Raw genomic sequence first — 20,194 nt, 5'->3', positions numbered from 1 at the left:
ACAGCATCACTTAGTGGTGAAAGCAGAACCTCCGTTGACAAGAATGAGGTTTTTAACAGCAGCTTTTTTTTTTTTTTTTTTTTTTTTTTTTCTTTTTTAATACTCCCTGAACACAAACATGAACTAGGTCTGGTTTGTCTGTCCTTCCTTGTCAAATACCATTACAGTGCCTCTACTGTTAGAAAGTATAGGTACCAAGCAAAAGAAGTCCAAGAGAGCTGAACCTCAAGGCCAGCAGAACCAAAGGCTGCTCAGCATCAGATTTATCCACTTTGAAGAGCTTTCTGAATTCTACAGCATTCTACCACACGGTTTCTGGTGATACAGCCTGAAGCCGTGTTTCTAACAAATGCTTCAGCTTAGTATCTGCTTGTACTCCCAAAGAACAGCAATCTCTTTGCTCAAGAATTGTGGTTTACATAGACTTGGGCTATAAACAAACACAAGAGATGTTGAAAAAGACAGGCAGCCACTGGAACATAACTGGTTGACAGAATGAGAGGATAATAGTTATAACACAAACTTGTGCACTTACATAACAGAACACCATATCCAACAAAAATAAAGCCTTTTACTCAGAACAGATGAGTGCGTCTTTACAAGAAAGTCATGATGTCAACCTACAAAGTCAGCATTATCATTAGCAATGCACCTTTCATGAGGAGGAAAACACTTATCTTTTATCAACAACCAAATAACCCACATAAAAACCCACCCACATCCATACCCCAAAAGCTCTGTTTAGATTAAATATACATTTCTATATAAAAACCATGTCTTCACAGATGACAACAGCATCAATTTATATTTCAGGTCCTTCTCCTCCAGGAACCAGCTATAAAAGAATAAGACAATTTGGTGTTAGTGCCATAGATTTGAGTTCTACAAACCCGTATGTGACAGTTCTTGCTTTACAACACTTCAGCAGATGGAGACTATATGGTAGATCACAAAACGAGGTTTTAGATTCAATATTATCTTCCTCTCACAGCAGAGGAAGTCAGTTACTGCCAGAGGAGCACATGCCAAAAAGAATCTCCAAACTATGAAGAACGTTCCTAGATAACACACATATTTTGTTTTTTTGTCTCTGTGATTCACTTCAAGGAGATGATTCTGTCTAGAAACACTACAGCTCATTTTTAAAAGGACGAAGAACACGTTTCCTCTCATGATTCTTCCCCAGACTGTCGCTATACTGGGAAGTTGGTTTCCTCTTTCCAACTTCTATTGCTAAGCAGAGCTCAGAAACTAATAAAGAGTGGAACCCTTCTACAAGCAGCAGGGAATAAGTCAGCATAGCGTTTTCCTGTGAATAAAGTAAAGAACTGAACAATAGAAAAAGAAATACAAAAGGAAAAGTATGAATAAGAGGAAAAAAAAGAGAGAATAACCATTCATTTTACTTACATATATTCCTTTTTAATATATTCATATATACCTTTTTAAGCATTTTGGCCTCTTAAGCCATTCCTTTTCCTTTTTATATATTCTTAATAATCAGCTGAGCACTTCTAAAGGCAAGGAATAAGCAATACCCTTATGTAGGAAGTCCAGACTTCGTAGCCATCTATGCAGACAAGCAAAAAAATACTGTGGGTCTGCTTTTGTGGTATTTAGGAAGTTGCAGGATTCAGCAATTGCAGAATTACAGTATTTAATTACTGTTTCAGTACTGATCTAAATACATCAGCACACAAGAAACTAAAAATCATAGTGCTTCTCATTTGGTATAATCCAACAGATCTCCAGATTGTTTTTCAGAGCACGTAAAGGTACAGCTCTCTGGGCATCACACGGTGTCATAATCGCCAAGTGACTTGACAAGCTTGTAAGCACCTAAACTGCTGCGGAGGTGTTTATACATAAGACAGTGGATGAAATGTAGGTGTATCCCACCCTCCATACTTATGCAGGCAAACACTCACGGGTTAAAAGCCACTGTGTGAACCAGTCTACAGAGTGGGCAACAAAGTCAGTGATTCCCTTGCATACCTGAAGAGCAGAAACGCATTCACCACAATAAAATTAGGGCCACGCTCTTTTCATATTTATGGTAACACGTACCAAGTAAGGCAGTAAGATCACTTTTCTAGATAATTCATACACACATTATGCCCCGGAAGCTACCTGTACATAGCTTATGTAACACAATTGTCTGGAAAGCTCAGCTTGAAGTAGTTAAACTCAATTACTGATTGATTTACAGGTACAGAAAAAAAAAAATGCATGCAGCCTTTTAACAATGATAACTTACCATTGTTATGTTATTTCCATTTAGCAAGATCTGGTCTAGCTTTGTGATTCTTCTGCCCTCAGGTGTAATCTCACTGAAGCAGCGTTAGAAAAAGTGGGTCAGAACGCATAACCAGGGGCAATGATTACAGAAGCAACACAAGGCTCGGCATTAAGATGACATTTGTGGGAACTAACAAATAAATTAGCCACACTGCAGCATAATCCTGATAAATTGACCACCTGGTTAAAGAAAGCTACCTGGCAACTAAAAAGATCCATTGTACTTTTCTGCTCAGTATATAAACATACAGATTTACCCTCTAAATCTTGGCAATTTCTTGAATATCACCGATACTCAAAATAGCTTTCAAATAGCAACAGGGCAGGACAAAGTAATACATACTTATCCTGAAGTCTGCTTGCTTTTTAAATCTTTGCCTAGACCTCAAGGAAATGCAAAAGCAAACAAACTACCGGAAAGTTCAACACGCAAGCCACGCAAAATTAAGGCTACAAATTAGGAACCTAAATGCAAGTAGAAATCATGCAACAGGTACTCTATGACAGGGCTGCGTGGAATAGATCACCCTCTACAGTTTAAGTCCAAGGTATAAACTACTCAGGTGGCACATTTTCCAAAAATATAAAAACATTTTGCTTATAGATCTTACGTAACATTTTCCCTCGGGAAACCAAACACTAAATACCAACAAGAGGCAGAAATAACACTTACAATTCTGTAACGTCTTCTAATACCATATCTGAAAGTCCAGTTTCAAGGAAAATAAGGCCCAGAATTTTAAAATAAAAATATTTAAAGTTATTTTCACTTTATACTGAACTGTGATTTTACCCAGAAAATAAAAACAGCAGAACAACACAATTAATCCGTACAAAAAGGTTCCACCCAGCGAACTCAAACCGCTCAAAAGCGCCAAATGAGCGAGGCCAAAGCGGAGAGTGGACAGCCTGGAACACTGCCATCAAAGGATGCTGACAAAGTCATCGAATCCTAGAAGCGTTCCAACAATTTCCTTATCACTCTTCATCACAATATGAATCCGTGAGCCTATGCATTTGTCCACAAGCTCTGTAAAGAAAAAAAAAAAACAAACAAAAAATTGCAAGGTACCAGGGATTATTTCATGGAACGCACACTTTTTTTTTTTTTCAGAACAAAACCCCGCACATCGCGATGGCAAAAAAAAAAAAGTAATTGCCACGGACGCTGGTAAAAAAACCCACAAAAATAAGGAAAAACATTAAAACTGCCCGTCCCCGCCGACCCCGTTCAAACCTCCCGCCGCCCAGGGGTGCCTGCAAGCGGCCTCTCCCTGCCTCCCTTCCCGCCCTCCCCGCCCGCCGGTCACAAGACGGGATCATCCTCATCCTCATCCTCATCCTCATCCTCATCCTCATCCTCCCTCCACCCCGCCGCCCGGGCACCGGGAGAGCGCGGAAGCGCGGCGGCGGTGCCGGTTACCGAGCGGCAGGAGCTGGGACGGGTTGGTGCTCGCGTTGGCCGCCATGGTGGATCCAGACCCGAGCAATCGCTACCGCCGCCCAGCAACCACGACGAGCCGATGGCAGAGCCATCGCTCCTCCCCTCCGCCCCGTTGCTGCCCCTGGCCCGGGCCCTCCCGAGTTTCCCTGTAGATGGCGGGAGAAAGCTGGGGTGGCGGCACTTGCCGTGAGTCGAATGCGTCCCGGTTGAGATTTAACAGAAAACCCCCTTTTCCCCCTCCCTTCGCCTCCAGCCGGGCAGCGCCGCCCGGGACTGTCGCCGGTGTAACCGGTACTGAGCAGCCCGGCGGCCCCAGGGTGTCCTCGCACCCTGCGAATAACGCGGCTTTTCCTGGGGGTGGGGAGGTTTATAGCTATTTTATGGGCCGATTTTTCGTGGCTTTTTTTTTTTTTTCCCCTTCTTCTCAGATTTGCACGTTCATTCAGAAGAGAGCTGTTGCAAGAAGGATTTTCGGAAGCCCTGTTGCATCCACGCAGTTGGCTTTACCACTGCTACAGTGCTGTTTCGGCTTCCAGAGTCGGGGCACGCACGTTGGGTGACGGGGCAGACGGCGGAAGGGTCGAGCCTGAATAAACTCTGTCCCCGGCCTAGAAAGGCGCTGCTGCTTCCAGGAATGTGAGCCCAAATCTGGGTTCGTTTACCTGGTGTGCAGTACACCAGTCTTACACACAGAGCAGAGGTATTTGTTTATTTATTTATTTCATTTCTGCGCAGAAATGGGTGCTGGGTGGTAATTCCGCAAAGCTAGCACACCTGGATGCAATTGCATTACATATCTATACATTTCAGAATAAAAGTTCCACCTTTTGGTCACACTTACTTAACTACAATTATAGAATCATTACGGCTGGAAATCCTCCACGGTGATCAAGTCCAACTGGCAACCTAACACCACTATGTCTACTAAACCATGTCCCAAATTGGAATGTCTACACTTTTTTTTTAGTTTGTTTTAGTTTCATTTTAGTTTCATTTAAAATAAATGAAATAAAACCATCTGCATAGGTAGTACATTGTCAGGTACAAACTATATGTTAGCAGCAAAGTGATGATAAGGAATATTTACTTATTTAGTGGTTAAATAGAGAAAGTAAGCTGTAAAAAAGCACAACCAGACCTGAGCGTCTCTAAATCAATTAAATACTGTGGGACTGCTGCCATCTTCTGAGGCTTGAAACAAAGACGTGTCGATACTACACATTGAAATAGTTCCACTTGCAAGACCAGAAAAGGTTTAGCTTTTCAGATATAGAATAAACAGAAATTCTTGAGGGCTGGCTCAGTTGCTCACGATTTCTTGTATATACTCAATAATCCAGTTCCTCACCATTTTCATGTTTGACTTCTAAAAACTAGGTCAACATCATTGTCTAAGTGCAGCAAAATTATACTGCTATAATTTAAGCTGTGGGGAAGGTGCTTGTAAACACTTGTTGCATTCTACTTCTGAGACGTTTCTCAGAGTAATTGCACTGGAATAGTGTAATTTTTTTCATTTATATCATGCTGATTGAAGTGGCTTGTCAAGGTTCATGATTAGAGCTTGCTGAAGTACTGTGGTAATAAGAACGTATAATTCAGCAGATGTATGTGTGTGTGATGCATTTTGTAGTAACTTTATTGCATATTTCAGGCTTTTTCTGCTTTGTGAAGGGCTCCAAGCAGTGAGACAGGTATTCATTTTTCTTTAAACTTACTGTGTGTTCCATATGCTTGCTTCTCTGGTAAATCAAATGTGAAAAGTATGTCCTATGAATTTGATACTCAGCATGTAAGCTATAACTGATTTTGTCATGACCAACAACAAAGAATTGTTTGCTGCCTCCCTAGGTGACTGTAATTCATTATCAGGAGGCAAGTAAAAAGTTGCCTAGCACCAGGCTTCTCAGGGACAGGTTCTGTTTTAGGACCACAGAAAATAAATACAGTTAGGACTCTTAATTAGAATCATAGAATCATACAATGGTTAGGGTTGGAAGGGACCTTCAAAGGTCATCTAGTCCAACCCCCCTGCAAGGAGCAGGGACATCCCTGACTAGGTCAGGTTGCTCAGAGCCTCATCCAGCCTGGCCTTGAACGTTTCCAGGGATGGGGCCTCCACCACCTTTCTGGGCAACCTGTTCCAGTGTTCTACAACTCGCATCGTAAAAAATTTTTTCCTAATTTCTAATCTAAATCTACCCCCCTCTATTTTAAAACCATTACCTCTCGTCCTATTGCAACAGGCCCTACTAAACAGCCTTTCCCCATCTTTCTTGTAGGCCCCCTTGAGGTACTGGAAGACCGCTATCAGGTCTCCCCGGAGCCTCCTCTTCTCCAGGCTGAACAGCCCCAACTCTCTCAGCCTGTCCTCATAGGAGAGGTGCTCCAAACCTCTGATCATCTTCGTGGCCCTCCTCTGGACCTTCTCCAACTGGTCCATGTCCTTCTTGTGTTGGGGGCTCCAGAACTGGACACAGTACTCCAGGTGGGGTCTCACCAGGGCAGAGTAGAGGGGGAGAATCACCTCCCTTGACCTGCTGGCCACGCTCTTCTTGATGCAGTTGGCCTTCTGGGCCGCAAGGGCGCATTGCCTGCTCATGTTGAGCTTCTCATCCACCAGCACTCCCAAGTCCTTCTCCTCAGGGCTGCTCTCAATCCATTCCCCGCCCAACCTGTATTTGTGCCTCAGATTGCCATGACCCAGGTGCAGGACCTTGCACTTGGCCTGGTTGAACTTCATGAGGTTGGCACAGGCCCACCTCTCCAGCCTGTCAAGGTCCCTCTGGATGGCATCCCTCCCTTCCAGCGTGTCGATGGCACCACACAACTTGGTGTCGTCGGCGAACTTGCTGAGGGTGCACTCTATCCCACTGTCCATGTCGCCGACAAAGATGTTGAACAGGGCCAGGCCCAGCACGGACCCCTGAGGGACGCCACTCGTGACCGGTCTCCACATGGACATTGAGCCATTGACCACCACTCTCTGAGTGCGGCCATCCAGCCAACTCCTTATCCACCGAGTGGTCCGTCCATCAAACCCATGTCTCTCTAGTTTAGAGAGAAGGATGTCGTGCGGGACAGTGTCAAAAGCTTTGCACAAGTCCAGGTAGATGATGCCAGTTGCTCGTCCCTTGTCCACTGATGCCGTCACCCCGTCATAGAAGGCCACCAAATTGGTCAGGCACGATCTGCCCTTGGTGAAGCCATGTTGGCTGTCACCAACCACCTCCTTGCTCTCCATGTGCCTTAGCATGGTTTCCAGGAGAATCTGCTCCATGACCTTGCCAGGCACAGAGGTGAGGCTGACCGGCCTGTAGTTACCTGGGTCTTCCTTATTGCCCTTTTTAAAAATTGGGGTTATGTTCCCTCTCTTCCAGTCATCAGGGACCTCACCAGACCTCCACGACTTCTCAAATATGATGGCCAGTGGTTTGGCAACTTCATCCACCAGTTCCCTCAGGACCCGCGGATGGATCTCATCAGGTCCCATGGACTTGTGTACCTTCAGGTTCCTCAGATGATCCCGAACCTGCTCTTCGAGTACAATGGGCCATTCTTCATTCTCGCAGTCCCTGCTTGCACCTTCTACAGCTTGGGTGGTGGGACAGGAACTCTTGTCGGTGAAGACTGAGGCAAAAAAGTCATTGAGAACCTCAGCCTTCTCCATGTCCTGGGTAACCAGGACACCAGTTCCCTTCTGGAGGGGGCCTACATTTTCCCTGGACTTTCTTTTGTCCCCTAGGTACCTATAAAAGCTCTTCTTGTTGCATTTTATATCCCTGGCCAGATTCAGTTCTGCCAGGGCTTTGGCGTTCCTTACCTTATCCCTGGCCACTTCTTCCTAAGTGGTATAACATTCATTTTTAAAAACAAACTACAGTACCTGCCCAACCTTAAGGTCTTGCACCATTGCCTACTGGAATAGGCTGTCATAGAATCATGGAATGGTTAGGGTTGGAAGTGACCTTCAAAGCTCTTCAAGTCCTGCAAGGAGCAGGAACATCTTCATCTAGATCAGGTTGCTCAGAGCCTCATCTGTCTAACTTGGTACTGAAGGTATGCAACGCCTCTGCCTGCTCTCTTAGGTGTTAGCCCGTGGCATGGGTAAACGTAGGATGTTTTCGTCAGTTTTACCAGTTTCTCTCCATTCTCTCTCCATGTCAGGTTGAATGTCTCCCAGCCAGGAAGAGATCTGCTTGCCTCCTGGGCTTCTTTTCTGGGACAGCACAGGCAAACAAATACAAAATATTACCTGTTCATAAACTCTGCCCATTTGGTGTGTGTGTGGGGGGGTGTGTTTGTATGTGTGTGTGCGTGTGTGTGTGTGTTAAGAGAAAAACTGCAGCTGTCTAGCCACATTACAGCAAGATATATGAGATCTCAGGTGGCCTTTGGGACAGAGCTACAAAATGCATGTCATGCAAGTTGTATAATGCTTGGCACCTTGCCTTGGGTTTATCTTTACTGTTAATACTGGCCATCAATCCTGTTGCTCCTGAGGCTGACTGTTCCTATAAGAAACTGCTTTACTTCTTCCCACTTACTGCTTCTCACTTGTAAAAGACGATTTTTTTCACTCTTGGTGCAGCTAAGAACACCTACCTGTGCGGTCAGCTGAAATAACCCCAGGTCTTGAAGAAGTCCCCCATGCTCAGGTGAGACAGCAGAGGAAAGTGGTTACAGAGTCTGAAAGTAATCTGGCAGTGAGTTTGTGATAACTGGTCAGTGAAATACACCACTTGGCCCCAGGTCCATCATAGGAGCCATCAGCCCATCAAAGGCCCATCTCCACAAACCCAGAGGAGCACGGGGGTACACAGAGGTAGACAGGAAGCCAAATGGTGGATTCAGAGGAAGGGACACCCTGTTTGGTTTCTGTCAGGGCTGCCCCAGGAGACCTTCAGCCACAGTGTCCCAGGTGTGACAAACATCATGATGAGTCAAGCTTGGAGCATCTTTTGAACTGAGGGAGCTTCCAGCCTAGGGAAGTGGGACACATTATGGTATGCAAGGCAAGAACATTTGGGGATTGCACAGGAATTGTGAGGAAAGGGAGGGATTTGGATGATTTGGGGAGGAACAAGTGTGTAGAAAACAGAGGGATAAGGAAATAAGAGGGTTGGTTGCATGTACGCTTCTCTCGCCATTCCCTGCGCCTGATCAGTACGGTCTCTCCTGTCTTCTTACTAAATCCCTTTCTAACACTTTTCCTGGTTGAGGGACTCTCCATTCAGTATGGGGGGCAGGGAGTCTGGGTGGCAGTGACTGGAATCAGACCACAGGTCAGAATTATCCCTGTGCCTTGGCGTCAACCACTGAAGAGACCAGAGTGACCAAAACCAAGTGCTAGCCCCTGGAGCAGGATGACAGGCTACAGGAATGTGTGTTCCCCTGGAGCCAGTGTCTGGAATGAGCACAGGTATGCAAGTGAGTGTGTGAGCACTAGCACAGGTCAAGTGTGACTGGCCAGGGAGTAGGTGAAATGGCCTGGGAGCTGCAGGTGTCTCTAAAGGTGAGACCACAGTGGAGTGGGCTACTGGGGACCAGGAGAGTCCCAGAGCTGCTGGAGAGACCGTAGGGATGAGACCCTAATGCATGTGTGTGGCTACTGCAGGACCAGGGCACACCTGGCCAGCTTTGGGTGTCTGCACATGTGCATGTACGCATGCTGGTGAAATGGTCTAGACCATCAAGTGGAGCAGGGCTGTGGCCTTGAGGTCACGATGGGAGAGACTGAGGTCTGGGGTCAGCTACCAGGCAAACTGAGCATCTGAGCCACCTTGTGCTCACGGGTCTACCACCAGCGGACCTGCGTCCGGCTCAGTACAAACTGCCAGCTTCTGCTCATCACCCAGGGCTTCTCCTTCGCTGGACTTCTGAACTCATTACGCTAAAAAGCAGTAATCTGTTCAGAGCGCTGATGCATTAGCAGGGCAGTTTTAAAAATTCAATCTATCCAGTTTTGTGGTCTAAGAGGAAACTGAAGCCTTGCTGCTCTTTCCCCAGTAGAGGACTCCACAGAGAACGCTGAGAAACATCTGAAAATAACTTTTCCACTGACAGCGGCTGCTGAGGTTTCTGTTTGTATGCGCACAACTGCATGCAAGACTTTTGCTGTGCTACTGCTTTATAATCGCAGTGTAAGTAGATTCCATTCCCCTAATATTGACAGGTAGCAATGTTTATCTGTGACTGACTGCTTTTTGTGATGTTGCACCAGGTGAGTGTCAGCTCGTATCTTCAGTTAAAAGGACTAATTCCAGTTTAATGAATATGTGAAAACCAGAAGGAACAAACAACAGGCATTCTTCAAAATCAGTAGTGAGGCATCCTTGGTTTCCTGAGGACATTCGCTCTAAGAACAAATCCTTTTACCCTTAATAGATCCTGATTTTACTACTTTGAAATTCTGTTAATTTTAGCAGAGTTCCTGGTGACTTTAGCTGGATTTAGTGAGGGGCATCTTCCCTTTCTGAGAACTGTGTAACTACATTTGTTTGTGTGATACTTCAAATATCGCTAGCCATGTGTGACAAATACCTGACATTATACACACTCTAACTTAATTCCCATTTATTTAGGTAATTAAGCCTAATTGCATAAAAAAAAAGCATTATAAGGTGGAGTGTGGGCACAAACAGAACAGACTCCTGCATACTTTAGGAAGATGAAATAATGTTTACCCGCAGAACTGAAATTTAGTTTTCCTATTTATTACTGCATGCAAATATTCTGTTTCTGTTCTAATTTCCAGAACTTAAAACTTTACCATATTTTCTAGACTGCCTCTCAAATTCAGGATTGCTAAGTATGCAGCAGAAATGAGCATGCCCTGCATAAATGGGACAGAACAAGGCTCTAAGCATATAATAGAGGGAAAAGTACTAGAAAAAAATTTCTGAGGGATAAGTAATTTGCAAAAGCCCTTTGACTCTGTTTAAACCGGAAGGCTGCGGCGCTGACTTTGCACACAACTAACAGCTGAGTGCATTTGAACAACCCCCTGCCACGTCTGTTCTGCCTTGGTTTCCACTGGAAGAAAGGTTGGATGTGTAGGCTGAGGACAGATGGACCTCAGAAGCCCTGAGGGAGGCCATGGAGCACATCCAGTGATCAGGTTTGATGTAGCTTTGACACTTCTGAGGCAACTGCAGGGAAGACCAAAAAAAAAAGTCCTTTCTAATACGGCATCAATCTAATTGATGTTGAGGAGGATTTGGGTAGTGAGTAAAGAGGTTAGATACAGGGACACAACCCCCTGTGGAGTCTGTGATTGCAGAACAGCTTATAAAGAAAAAAGTCTTCACTTTCACATACTTTCAGCGAACCTCAAGAGCTGGTACTTTGTGAGCAGGGTCTGTTGGAGGAAAGGATGTGACAAGAATACGGTGATACAAGACCTGAGGCTGCAGGGTTTCTGAGCATATCCTGCCAATGAGCTATGTTGGTCTTCCCCGGTGAAGAATAAAGAAAAACTCTTTTCCAGATGGTTAGGCTTCTCTGCTGCCTCTAGCTCAGATCTTGCAGTTTCAGGTTTCCTATTAGTAGAATATTTTGAATTATTATGAAGCACTTTTTCTACTATGACATCAGGTGTTCAAGCTGCTCAATGACTTCAGGCATCCCTTTTTTTTGTACAATTTTGTACAGAAAAAATCCATCATGTTTTGCTTGCCAACAAGGACCATGGAAGCGTATAACATGCTTCATTTCTGTAGTTGCAGAAGTCTTGCTATTACTTATTGTCTAAATACTACTTCTACATTCTGGAAAGTTTAGATATAATTTGTTCTCAATAGAGTTGAGAAATCTAAGTTGGGTCTTGTGCCAGAAAGGGTTGTGGGTCGCAGGGGAATTCATCTTGCCTATAAGATTTGTGTAAGCTCATATTATGCCTCAGAGCATCTGCTGGATTAATAGAGCTCTATGGAATATGCAGATGTAGGGACCTGGATGATTCCAGTCATCTCCTTCATCCCCAGAATGGTCTAACTAGCAAAAGTCTAGCCTTAAGGTTGGGGATAAGTCAAAATTTGCTTGCGGTTTGTTCCTTCCCTCCAAATTTAATTATATTTATGAGTATTTTACAGTGATTAGACAGTACATTTATTCATCTATTGCGTAAAAGAATGAAAGATAGTCATTGCTGTCCTCAAAATTAAACTAAGCCACACCGGATTTAATGTCATTGGAAAGACAACTAAAAGTGCAAGTCATTTTATTATTAAATTATTAGGTATTTTATACCCTGATTCAGCAAGATACGTAAACCTAATTCTAGCTAAAAGCAGTTTCCTTGTTCCATTGGATACCCACAGCTTACAAGTTAAATGTGATTTAAATATTGTTCTGAAATATAGCCACTGAGCTGCATCTATGCACCTGAAAATCATGTAGCCATTTTTTATGCAAATAATAGCAAATTGCTTTGAAGATACAGAAGTTGTGTTAGATTGCTATGTCGGCTAATTTTGAAATATCCCATTTAGAAAGAATTATGCAATATCTGATATAGAGAAAGAATCCTCCTGTAGCAATATGTAGCATTTCTCCATTTTAAATATGTATATTCATATTACCCTTTATATATGTATGTACCGCATCTTTCTTCTCATTAATGAAGTTTGACAATTTGTGACAGAACAGAAAGGGAATTCATTATATTTAGTAATAGAAAACCCATTTCTCATTTTTCTAGTGCCAAGCAGCTGCAATGAAATTGCCTAAACCACTATATCACAATTCCCCACCTTTGTGGTTCTTAAGGTCACCCTCAAGGGTCTTCAATTTCCTTATGCTTACAGCTTGGCACCTGGTAATTTTCAGAATCAGAAAATATAAGGAAGCTATATATTTTTATTCTAAAAGGGATTTTTTTTTTTATTTGAGAAGAAATAAATCTGTCAGGTTGAAAATATTAAAAATCAGAAGCTTGACTGTAATAATCACAGCAATGTCAACGCCAATTTTGTTTAGAAAACTTTGGAATGAAAATTTTCTGCATGACAAAGAAACTTCCCCTCTCCCTGAAAGAAATTCTCAATGTGTAAGATAAATGGAATTTTTGTTTCAATAATCAGTGGAGTTTAAGAATAATTTATGGTAATAAGACTGAAAGGCACCCAACATTACTTTTCCTTAAAAAGTTGCTCAGTATTCTTGCTGCAATCAACTTCAGTGGACTGTATCAGATAAAATGAAAGAATTTTAGTCTTTTAGATTGCATTTAGAGTGATTTTCCCTTTTTATAAAAGTCATATGCTTTGTATACCAGTATTAATACCAGTATTAATTATTGAGGAAATGCAACAGTAGGCAATAGCACAGAATTCAATTGATTTTGTAGAATCATAGAATGGTTTGGGTTGAAGGGGACCTTGAAGATCATCAACCCCCCTGCCCTGGGCAGGGACACCTTCTACTAGACCAGGTCACTCAAAGCCCCATCCAACATGGCCTTGAACACTTCCAGGGATGGGGCATCCAGAACTTCTCTAGGCAACCTGTTCCAGTGCCTCACCACCCTCCCAGTAAATAATTTCTTCCCTCTGTCTAATCTAAATCCTCTTTCAGTTTAAAGCCATTATCCCTTGTCCTATCGCTACATGCCCTTTTCAAAAATCCCTCTCCAGTTTTCTTATAGTGTAACAGGTACTAGAAGACCACTATAAGGTCTCTCTGAAGCCTTCTCTTCCCCAGGCTGAACAGCCCCGACTTTCTCAGCCTGTCCTTATAGGAGAGGTGCTCCAGCCCTCTGGTCATCTTTGTGGCCCTCCTCTGGACTCGCTCCAACTGGTCCATGTCCTTCTTATGTTGGGGGCTCCAGAGCTGGACGCAGTTCTCCAGGTGGGGTCTCACCAGGGCAAAGTAGGGGGCAGAATCACCTCCCTCAATCTGCTGGCCATGCTTCTTTTGATGCAGCCCAGGATGCAGTTGGCTTTCTGCGCTGCGAGCACACTTGCTGGCTCACATTGAGTTCCTTATCAACCAACACTCCCAAGTCCTTCTCCTCAGGGCTGCTCTCAATCCATTCCCCGCCCAGCCTGTATTTGTGCCTGGGATTGCCATGACCCAGGTGCAGGACCTTGCACTTGGCCTGGTTGAACTTCATGAGGTTGGGACGGGTCACCTCTCCAGACTGTCAAGGTCCATCTGGATGGCATCCCTCCCCTCTAGTGCATCGACCACACCACACAGCTTGCTGTGGTCTAGTCTCCAGGCTAATAAATTCCAGTAGCATAAAATGTGAAAAACACTTGCTTTGGGCTCTGCAATAGGATAAAAGAAAGGTTTCCTTTTTATTTGACTTAATTTTTTAAGACATATTTCTTAATTATTTCAGTGTATGACTTGGAATAAAGTATTACAAATGTTTCTGTTCCAGTTAAAATTTTGCTATTAGCAGAAATAGAAGATATTCTGAATATGAAGACAGTAATTAAAAGCAGTAAAAAATTGATAAATAATATGTTACAAAGCAAACTACTTTGTATTTATTCACTGTACTGCCCCAAACCTCCAAAGTTTTCACGTTTCCGTATCTTCTTTTGAAAATCTAATTTGGTTTTTCATCGTGGTAAATGTATGCAATACAAATTGATTCACAAGTTCGGTTATTAATACCACCATATTGTTATAACAGCATCAGTTTTGTGCTCTGCTGTGTCCTACCCTGTGCAATCTAACCAGCTCAGCCCCGTTAATACTTGCCTTCCCACAAATCTTCTGTTCCCAGTTCTGGGTCAGCACCTTCAGAGCCTCAAAGAAGGGTGTATAAAGTGTGTGAATAATTGAAATAGAGGAAGCAAGGGAGAGAATTGAAATGAATAATGTTTGGGGTTTTTTTTCCTAGTTGATGAATAACAAAATTTTCCATAGCCACATCAGGCAATATATAATTATAATTATTATATTATTATTATAATATATAATATTATTATATATTATATATATAATTATATTATTTGCACAAAAAAACACTGTAATTTCAGTACTGTGGTTACTACATTGATTTTCTAAGAGATTTTGGAAAACACCCGAGAAATATTCCACCAGCTTATGGCTATAAAATTACATTGATCCTTTTTTAAGCAGTATCTTCAATAATGTATTTTTTTTTCTTGTAAGTGGTTAACTCACCCTTTTCCTAATTATTTTAATATTTTACCATAATAACTTTGTTTTATTCTGAAAAATACAAGAGGGATATTTTGGTATCGCTCGGAAATGGTATAAATCCAGATGTTAATGGTTTTACATGACTTTGATACTGATATTTATTTTACATTGGTGATATATGGCATTTTTTTCTCCAAGTAATATGCACTTCAAGAGTATGTACTGACAATGATGATTATGATAATTTTTATATTTGTCTGTCTATAGCTTGGAATTTCCAGTGTTTCACTGATAAAACCTAAGTTCAGGTGAATTACAATGCAGAATAACTACTCTAATTTTTATCAGTTTGAGATGTAATAATTCTTGCTTTCAGGAGAATTTTTAAAAATAACTGTTTAAAAAAAGATTTTTAAAAGAGAACTATCACTGTATTTCAGAGTTGCTGTTACGCTGAGCATCTGTGTCATTCAGTGGGAAGCTTTTGCTGCTAAACGTATCCTGGTTTTAATGGTCACTCTGCATGAATTGTGTAGATGGTGATCAGTGCCAGTATAAATCCAGATTTGGAGATTTTATCACTGTTGGTGAGAAGTGTGGCAATAATCACAATGTCTTTGCAAGGCTTAATTTTGAAAAGGTTGATTTCAGAATTATGTGGTTAAATTACTGCTGTTGTTTTGGATGCTGTCCTGTGAAATCCTCACGTCTGCTATTTTCTGGCAAAGTCAGCTGCACACCTGCACACCTTTAATACTTTTCAAATCCTCTGTAGCTCACTAGTTTGCTAGCTCCGCTGTGCTTGAAAACAGCTAAGCATGTAAATATCTATCACATCACTAGATGTCCTCCTCCCACAAAATTTCTTCTCCTCAGTTAACAAACTGATAATATTCTCTTAAAAAAGACCTAGAATCACGTACAGCACTGACAGATCGCCAGTGCAAACTCATGTAGTCACAAACAACCTGCTCCTGTAAAATAGCTTCAAGCTAGGTTGGAGCTCTGCAGTTCTGAAGTATGTTTTATTGCGCACATATTGAGCCTTTAAGGACTGCAGGGGAATTTTCTGTCACCACAAGTGTTGCAGAAGCAGGGCTAGCCCCTTGCTGGTGACTTATAAAAACTTGGAGTGCCTAAATATCTAAGTCTGATTGTTTTGTAAATAGTATTTTTGCTTACCTCTACACACTGGTTGTACAGATGCAAACTCTCAAGGTAATTCCTTGCTTGTGTGTTGCCTGGCCACTGTCCCGTCTGTTTTTTTGTTGTTTGTTTTTTTTTTTTTTCTGAGGAAATACAAGCTGCCTTAGTTGGTGTTTGGTGCTATGTAAACATGTTTTTCAGTTTATGAGAATTTCCCAAAATGTGCTGTTTATGAATACAACCATCCCCACCAGTAGAAGCATATCAGTAGCCGTAGTCAGCAAATGAGAGCAGGGCCAGCTGACGGGGACAGTTTCCCTGATGCGATACAACAAGTCCACTTGGTGCCTGTGGTGGCTCGAGGTGCCTCTGGTAACTGGAAGGGGTGTGGGACGGGAAAGGGTGGGATGCATGGTGGAAGGCAAGGGGGGATGAATATCCATGTTGCTTTTCCCAGGACCTACAGCAGTTCCTAGTTCCCTCGTCACAAGCCACTGACATGACATACCTCTTGCAAACTGCTGCATTACTCAAAGATACCTTTAAATGCTGATATCAATAAAGAATACTAAATCAATAACTGCAGGATGTGGTGGTTGTGGGAAAGGTGTAGCTTGAGAAATTGAAGCGTGTCATGGACCTGGAGGAAGAGTGATGTTTTAAAGGGTTTTGGCTATTTCTGGAACGCTGGTGCTAAGGGCTGGGATGCTGCTCTGGGGTACCAGACAAACAGGGTTCCCCAAGAGTTTACAGCTTGATCCAAGAGGAAGGGAAGTCTAGATGGGGGAGAGAGAGCCACAGCTTAAAACAGGCGACAGGCTTTTTGAATGATACTTCCAGAGCTGTTAGATTTTCTCTGAGAGCTAACATGATATGTGAGAGACTGCATTTTGCAGCATGTTTAAAGGACTTAAAATAAATGGGATAGGTGACAAAGCAAGCAAAGTTTCTGAACTGAAGAAACATTTTTAGAGTGCTTACTGATCTTCAAGAGTCACTGCTTTTTTCCCTTCAATGTGTCTCAGGGAGACCTCTTTCAGCATATGACATACGTGCAAAGCCCAGTCTGAAATACAGGGGCATGAGTTCATAGCTGAGCTTACATCCTAGTTGTTGCTGCTTTCTGAGGATTCACTGGTGTATTACCAGCCTGAAGGGATGGTCATCTACGAAATGGCTTTTGTGGGTCAACTTAAATTAACAGCTGGAGAAAGGGAAGGTTGGTAGCTTCTGCTTTAAGTAGTGTTGTAATGAGATCCCTCTATTGAGTCCATTTCGCGGGAAGGGATGAAAAGGTGTGTAACATTGTCAGCTATGTCATTTTTTTCCAGCTTGTGCCCAATCTAGGGTCAGTTAGAGAGGAAGGAAGGTGTTCAGTCTTTTCAATAGGCGTGGTACAGAGGTTTTTTATGGTAATGAAGAGACATATAATTATCTAGTTGTAGCGGCTCTGTTAAAGATTTCAGTAAGCTGCTGAATTTTGTCGAGATTCCAATAAAAAAGCAAAATTTTACAGGGCTTTGCTGGGACATGATTTTCAGACCTTTATTTATAGTTAAATTAATTTTTCTAACATACATCTTCATAGCTCATAGCTGTTTGCAACAGGTACTTGGACAATATTGAGCATTATTTTAGGTAGAGACGTATTCTGAAGAGATTGAACATCTTAGAGCCTATAAATGACTGAAAAAAAACATAAAAACATAAATTGTGATTCAGGGATTTAATGAAAAATTAGCCATCAGTGTGAGAAATTATAAAACTGTTACAGAATTGCACAACCTGAAGGCAGCTTTTATTCAAGGATCACTCTACTGACTTAAGAATAAAAAGAACTAGAGATTCTCATTAGTATCCAGGAAAATGTCCCTGGAAGGAATGGGAAAGAATGGGAAGATGTCTGTGTAAATTTGAGGATGAGAGATAAAATTAATTTGAAGAATCACAAAGGTTTTAGTAAAAGAATTTAGTATTTTGGTGATGGGACACTCATATTTTGGGGCTATTAAGCGATGGTGTACAAAGTCTCCCCTCATTAAACTCTATCAAAATGAATCTTCTTACCCCAAATACAGTACTAGTTCTTGAACTGTTACTTACCAGTATCCTATGAAATGCATGCAATGAAATATATATCCTGCAGCATGTATGAAAGTCTCCCCAGCCATTTTGATGAACCTCCTATGGAACAGAGTTGAGCCACAAGACGATCTTACAAGCTGGCTCTTCAAAAGTGCAGTGTAATAAATCTGTGTAGTATCACAGGTTTTGGTTCTGAATCCCATTCTTTTTTTTTTTAGTTTTAGTATGTTCTTATTATTTCTGTCTATTTGATCACTTTTATCTTAACATATCCTTCATTGACTGATTTAGGGATTCACATGCTGATGTGTCAGCACTGAACATCAGTCTTTGCTTTGCAGCATTAATCATTGCCTTATTTGTTATAATTAGAGTGGGGCATAACATCTACAACAGTAAAAAAACCCAGCAGTGCTGGAATTGAGCACAGAGCGCAGTGAGGCATGAGCGTAACTCCATGCAGAATTGTATTGTCAGGTTATCAGGTTCCCTACCAGTTTTGAGTATTTTAGTTTCTTCTGTCTTGGTTGTAGTCTTCATCCACTCCTGTCTTTTCAGTGTTAATGAGTAATTAATCGCACAGCAGCCATGGTCCCAGTGTGGTCTCTAGTATCTCTGCTTTTTCCCATACCTGAAAGGTTCTTAGATGTTTCTGTAATGCTCTTAATGCTCCCTAACTGGAGAAGGTTTACTTCTGCCCCCTCTTTATGTTTTAGGACAAAGCTTATTACCAGAACAAAATTGCTTCTAGTATCAAAGGCTTTCAAGTATATTTCAGATGTTTCATAATGAACATAAAACCTGATGGGAAAACAGCCTCACATAAAGTGGCGAGGAGAATATCTTATTTTGCAATTTTTGTGAAGAATCAAGTGTTTTGTTTTTGTTTTTCACTAACCATAGGCTCAAACTGTTTTGTGAAAGAGTATTTGAAATAGTTGGAACAACATAAAAGTTCAGTTAGCTGCCCATAACATTACATTGGAAATGAAATATGTCTCTCACATACTCTACTCTATTATTTTAGTATTGATGGCATGTATGTCAGAAGGTGTAGGAAAAAATAATTGTCCTTGAGTCACATTCCCCCTTCAGTAACAACTGATTCCTTTTCTGCAGGTATTAGAGAAGTTGGAGGTATCTGCTGGAATCTTTTGGTGCAAGGGTTTGTGGCTCTGGATCTGACCCTGGTCATGTAACGGCTGCTGCGAGGGGTTGTCAGAGCTGTGTTTTCCTCTGCCTGGAACCACAGCATGATGGATGCAGAAAGACAGGAGCATTTTAAACTGTTTACTGAACAGCTCTTTTCAGCTTCATCACCACTAGTTTTCTGGGTTTGGTTCTCAAAGCAGACCACTCTATGTCTAGAAGAAATTCTATTAATATCTGGTGATGTGGTCAATCACACTTGTTGGCTTAAAATAAAATTATTTTTATAATTTATTTGAGTCACGGTAACAGAAATTTCCTCTGTCTCTCCGTGTTGGTGAAGTACTGAGAATTGCTTTAGTTAGTTTTCATTTTAATTTTTGCCCTGTTTTTGTCACCTCAGCCACCTGTTCTAAATTGACCAGGTTATTTTCCAGGCTGCTACTTGTTCCTATTTAACAGAATTCATGAAACAATTCTACAGAATGTCAGGTCTGCAATGCAATAGCTCTGAACAGACAATTTACTGAAAGTAAGCAAGACAATAGCACTGAAAAACATATCACAACAATTGCTAATGTTGTTGAATGATTGATTTCACTAGTTTTATGTTGCTGAGATATGACAACATATTTACAAAGTCAAGGTGTCGTAGTTCAGGCCCGATCGGGACCAGACTACGCAGTTTCTTTCTTACTCCCCCCACCGTCCGAGAGAATAGGGAGAGAAAATATAAGGGAAAATGGCTCGAGGTTTGAGATAAGGACAGGGAGAAATCCTTCAAGTTACCGTTATAGGCAAAACGGACTCGACTTGGGGAAAACTATTCATTTATTACTACAAACAGCAGGATAATGAGACAGAGAACAAGATAACCTCCCCCCACCCCTCCCTCTTCCCAAGCTTAACATCATCTCTACCACCTTCCCCTCTCCAACTGGCACACGGGGG

The 20,194-nt window shown here is 42.0% G+C and overlaps 1 protein-coding gene across 1 annotated transcript; it reads right to left on the bottom strand.

Annotated features, from left to right (window-relative positions):
* Window positions 1-549: 549 nt before the first annotated feature.
* LOC104473551 (U6 snRNA-associated Sm-like protein LSm5) lies at window positions 550-3,784 on the bottom strand. The gene is made up of 5 exons (XM_086741778.1): window positions 3,722-3,784; window positions 3,233-3,328; window positions 2,972-2,999; window positions 2,258-2,330; window positions 550-835 (listed from the first exon to the last, which is right to left on the bottom strand). The coding sequence occupies exons 1-5, from the start codon at window positions 3,765-3,767 to the stop codon at window positions 803-805; spliced, it is 276 nt and encodes a 91-aa protein (XP_086597904.1). The 5' UTR covers window positions 3,768-3,784; the 3' UTR covers window positions 550-802.
* Between the last annotated feature and the right edge of the window lie 16,410 nt (window positions 3,785-20,194).

The sequence above is a fragment of the Chlamydotis macqueenii genome, chromosome 2 (assembly GCF_036417535.1).
Source record: "Chlamydotis macqueenii isolate bChlMac1 chromosome 2, bChlMac1.mat, whole genome shotgun sequence".
NCBI lineage: Eukaryota > Metazoa > Chordata > Aves > Otidiformes > Otididae > Chlamydotis > Chlamydotis macqueenii.
The sequence above is the reverse complement of the archived record's forward strand: the minus strand, read 5'-3'. Positions and strand labels throughout refer to the sequence as shown.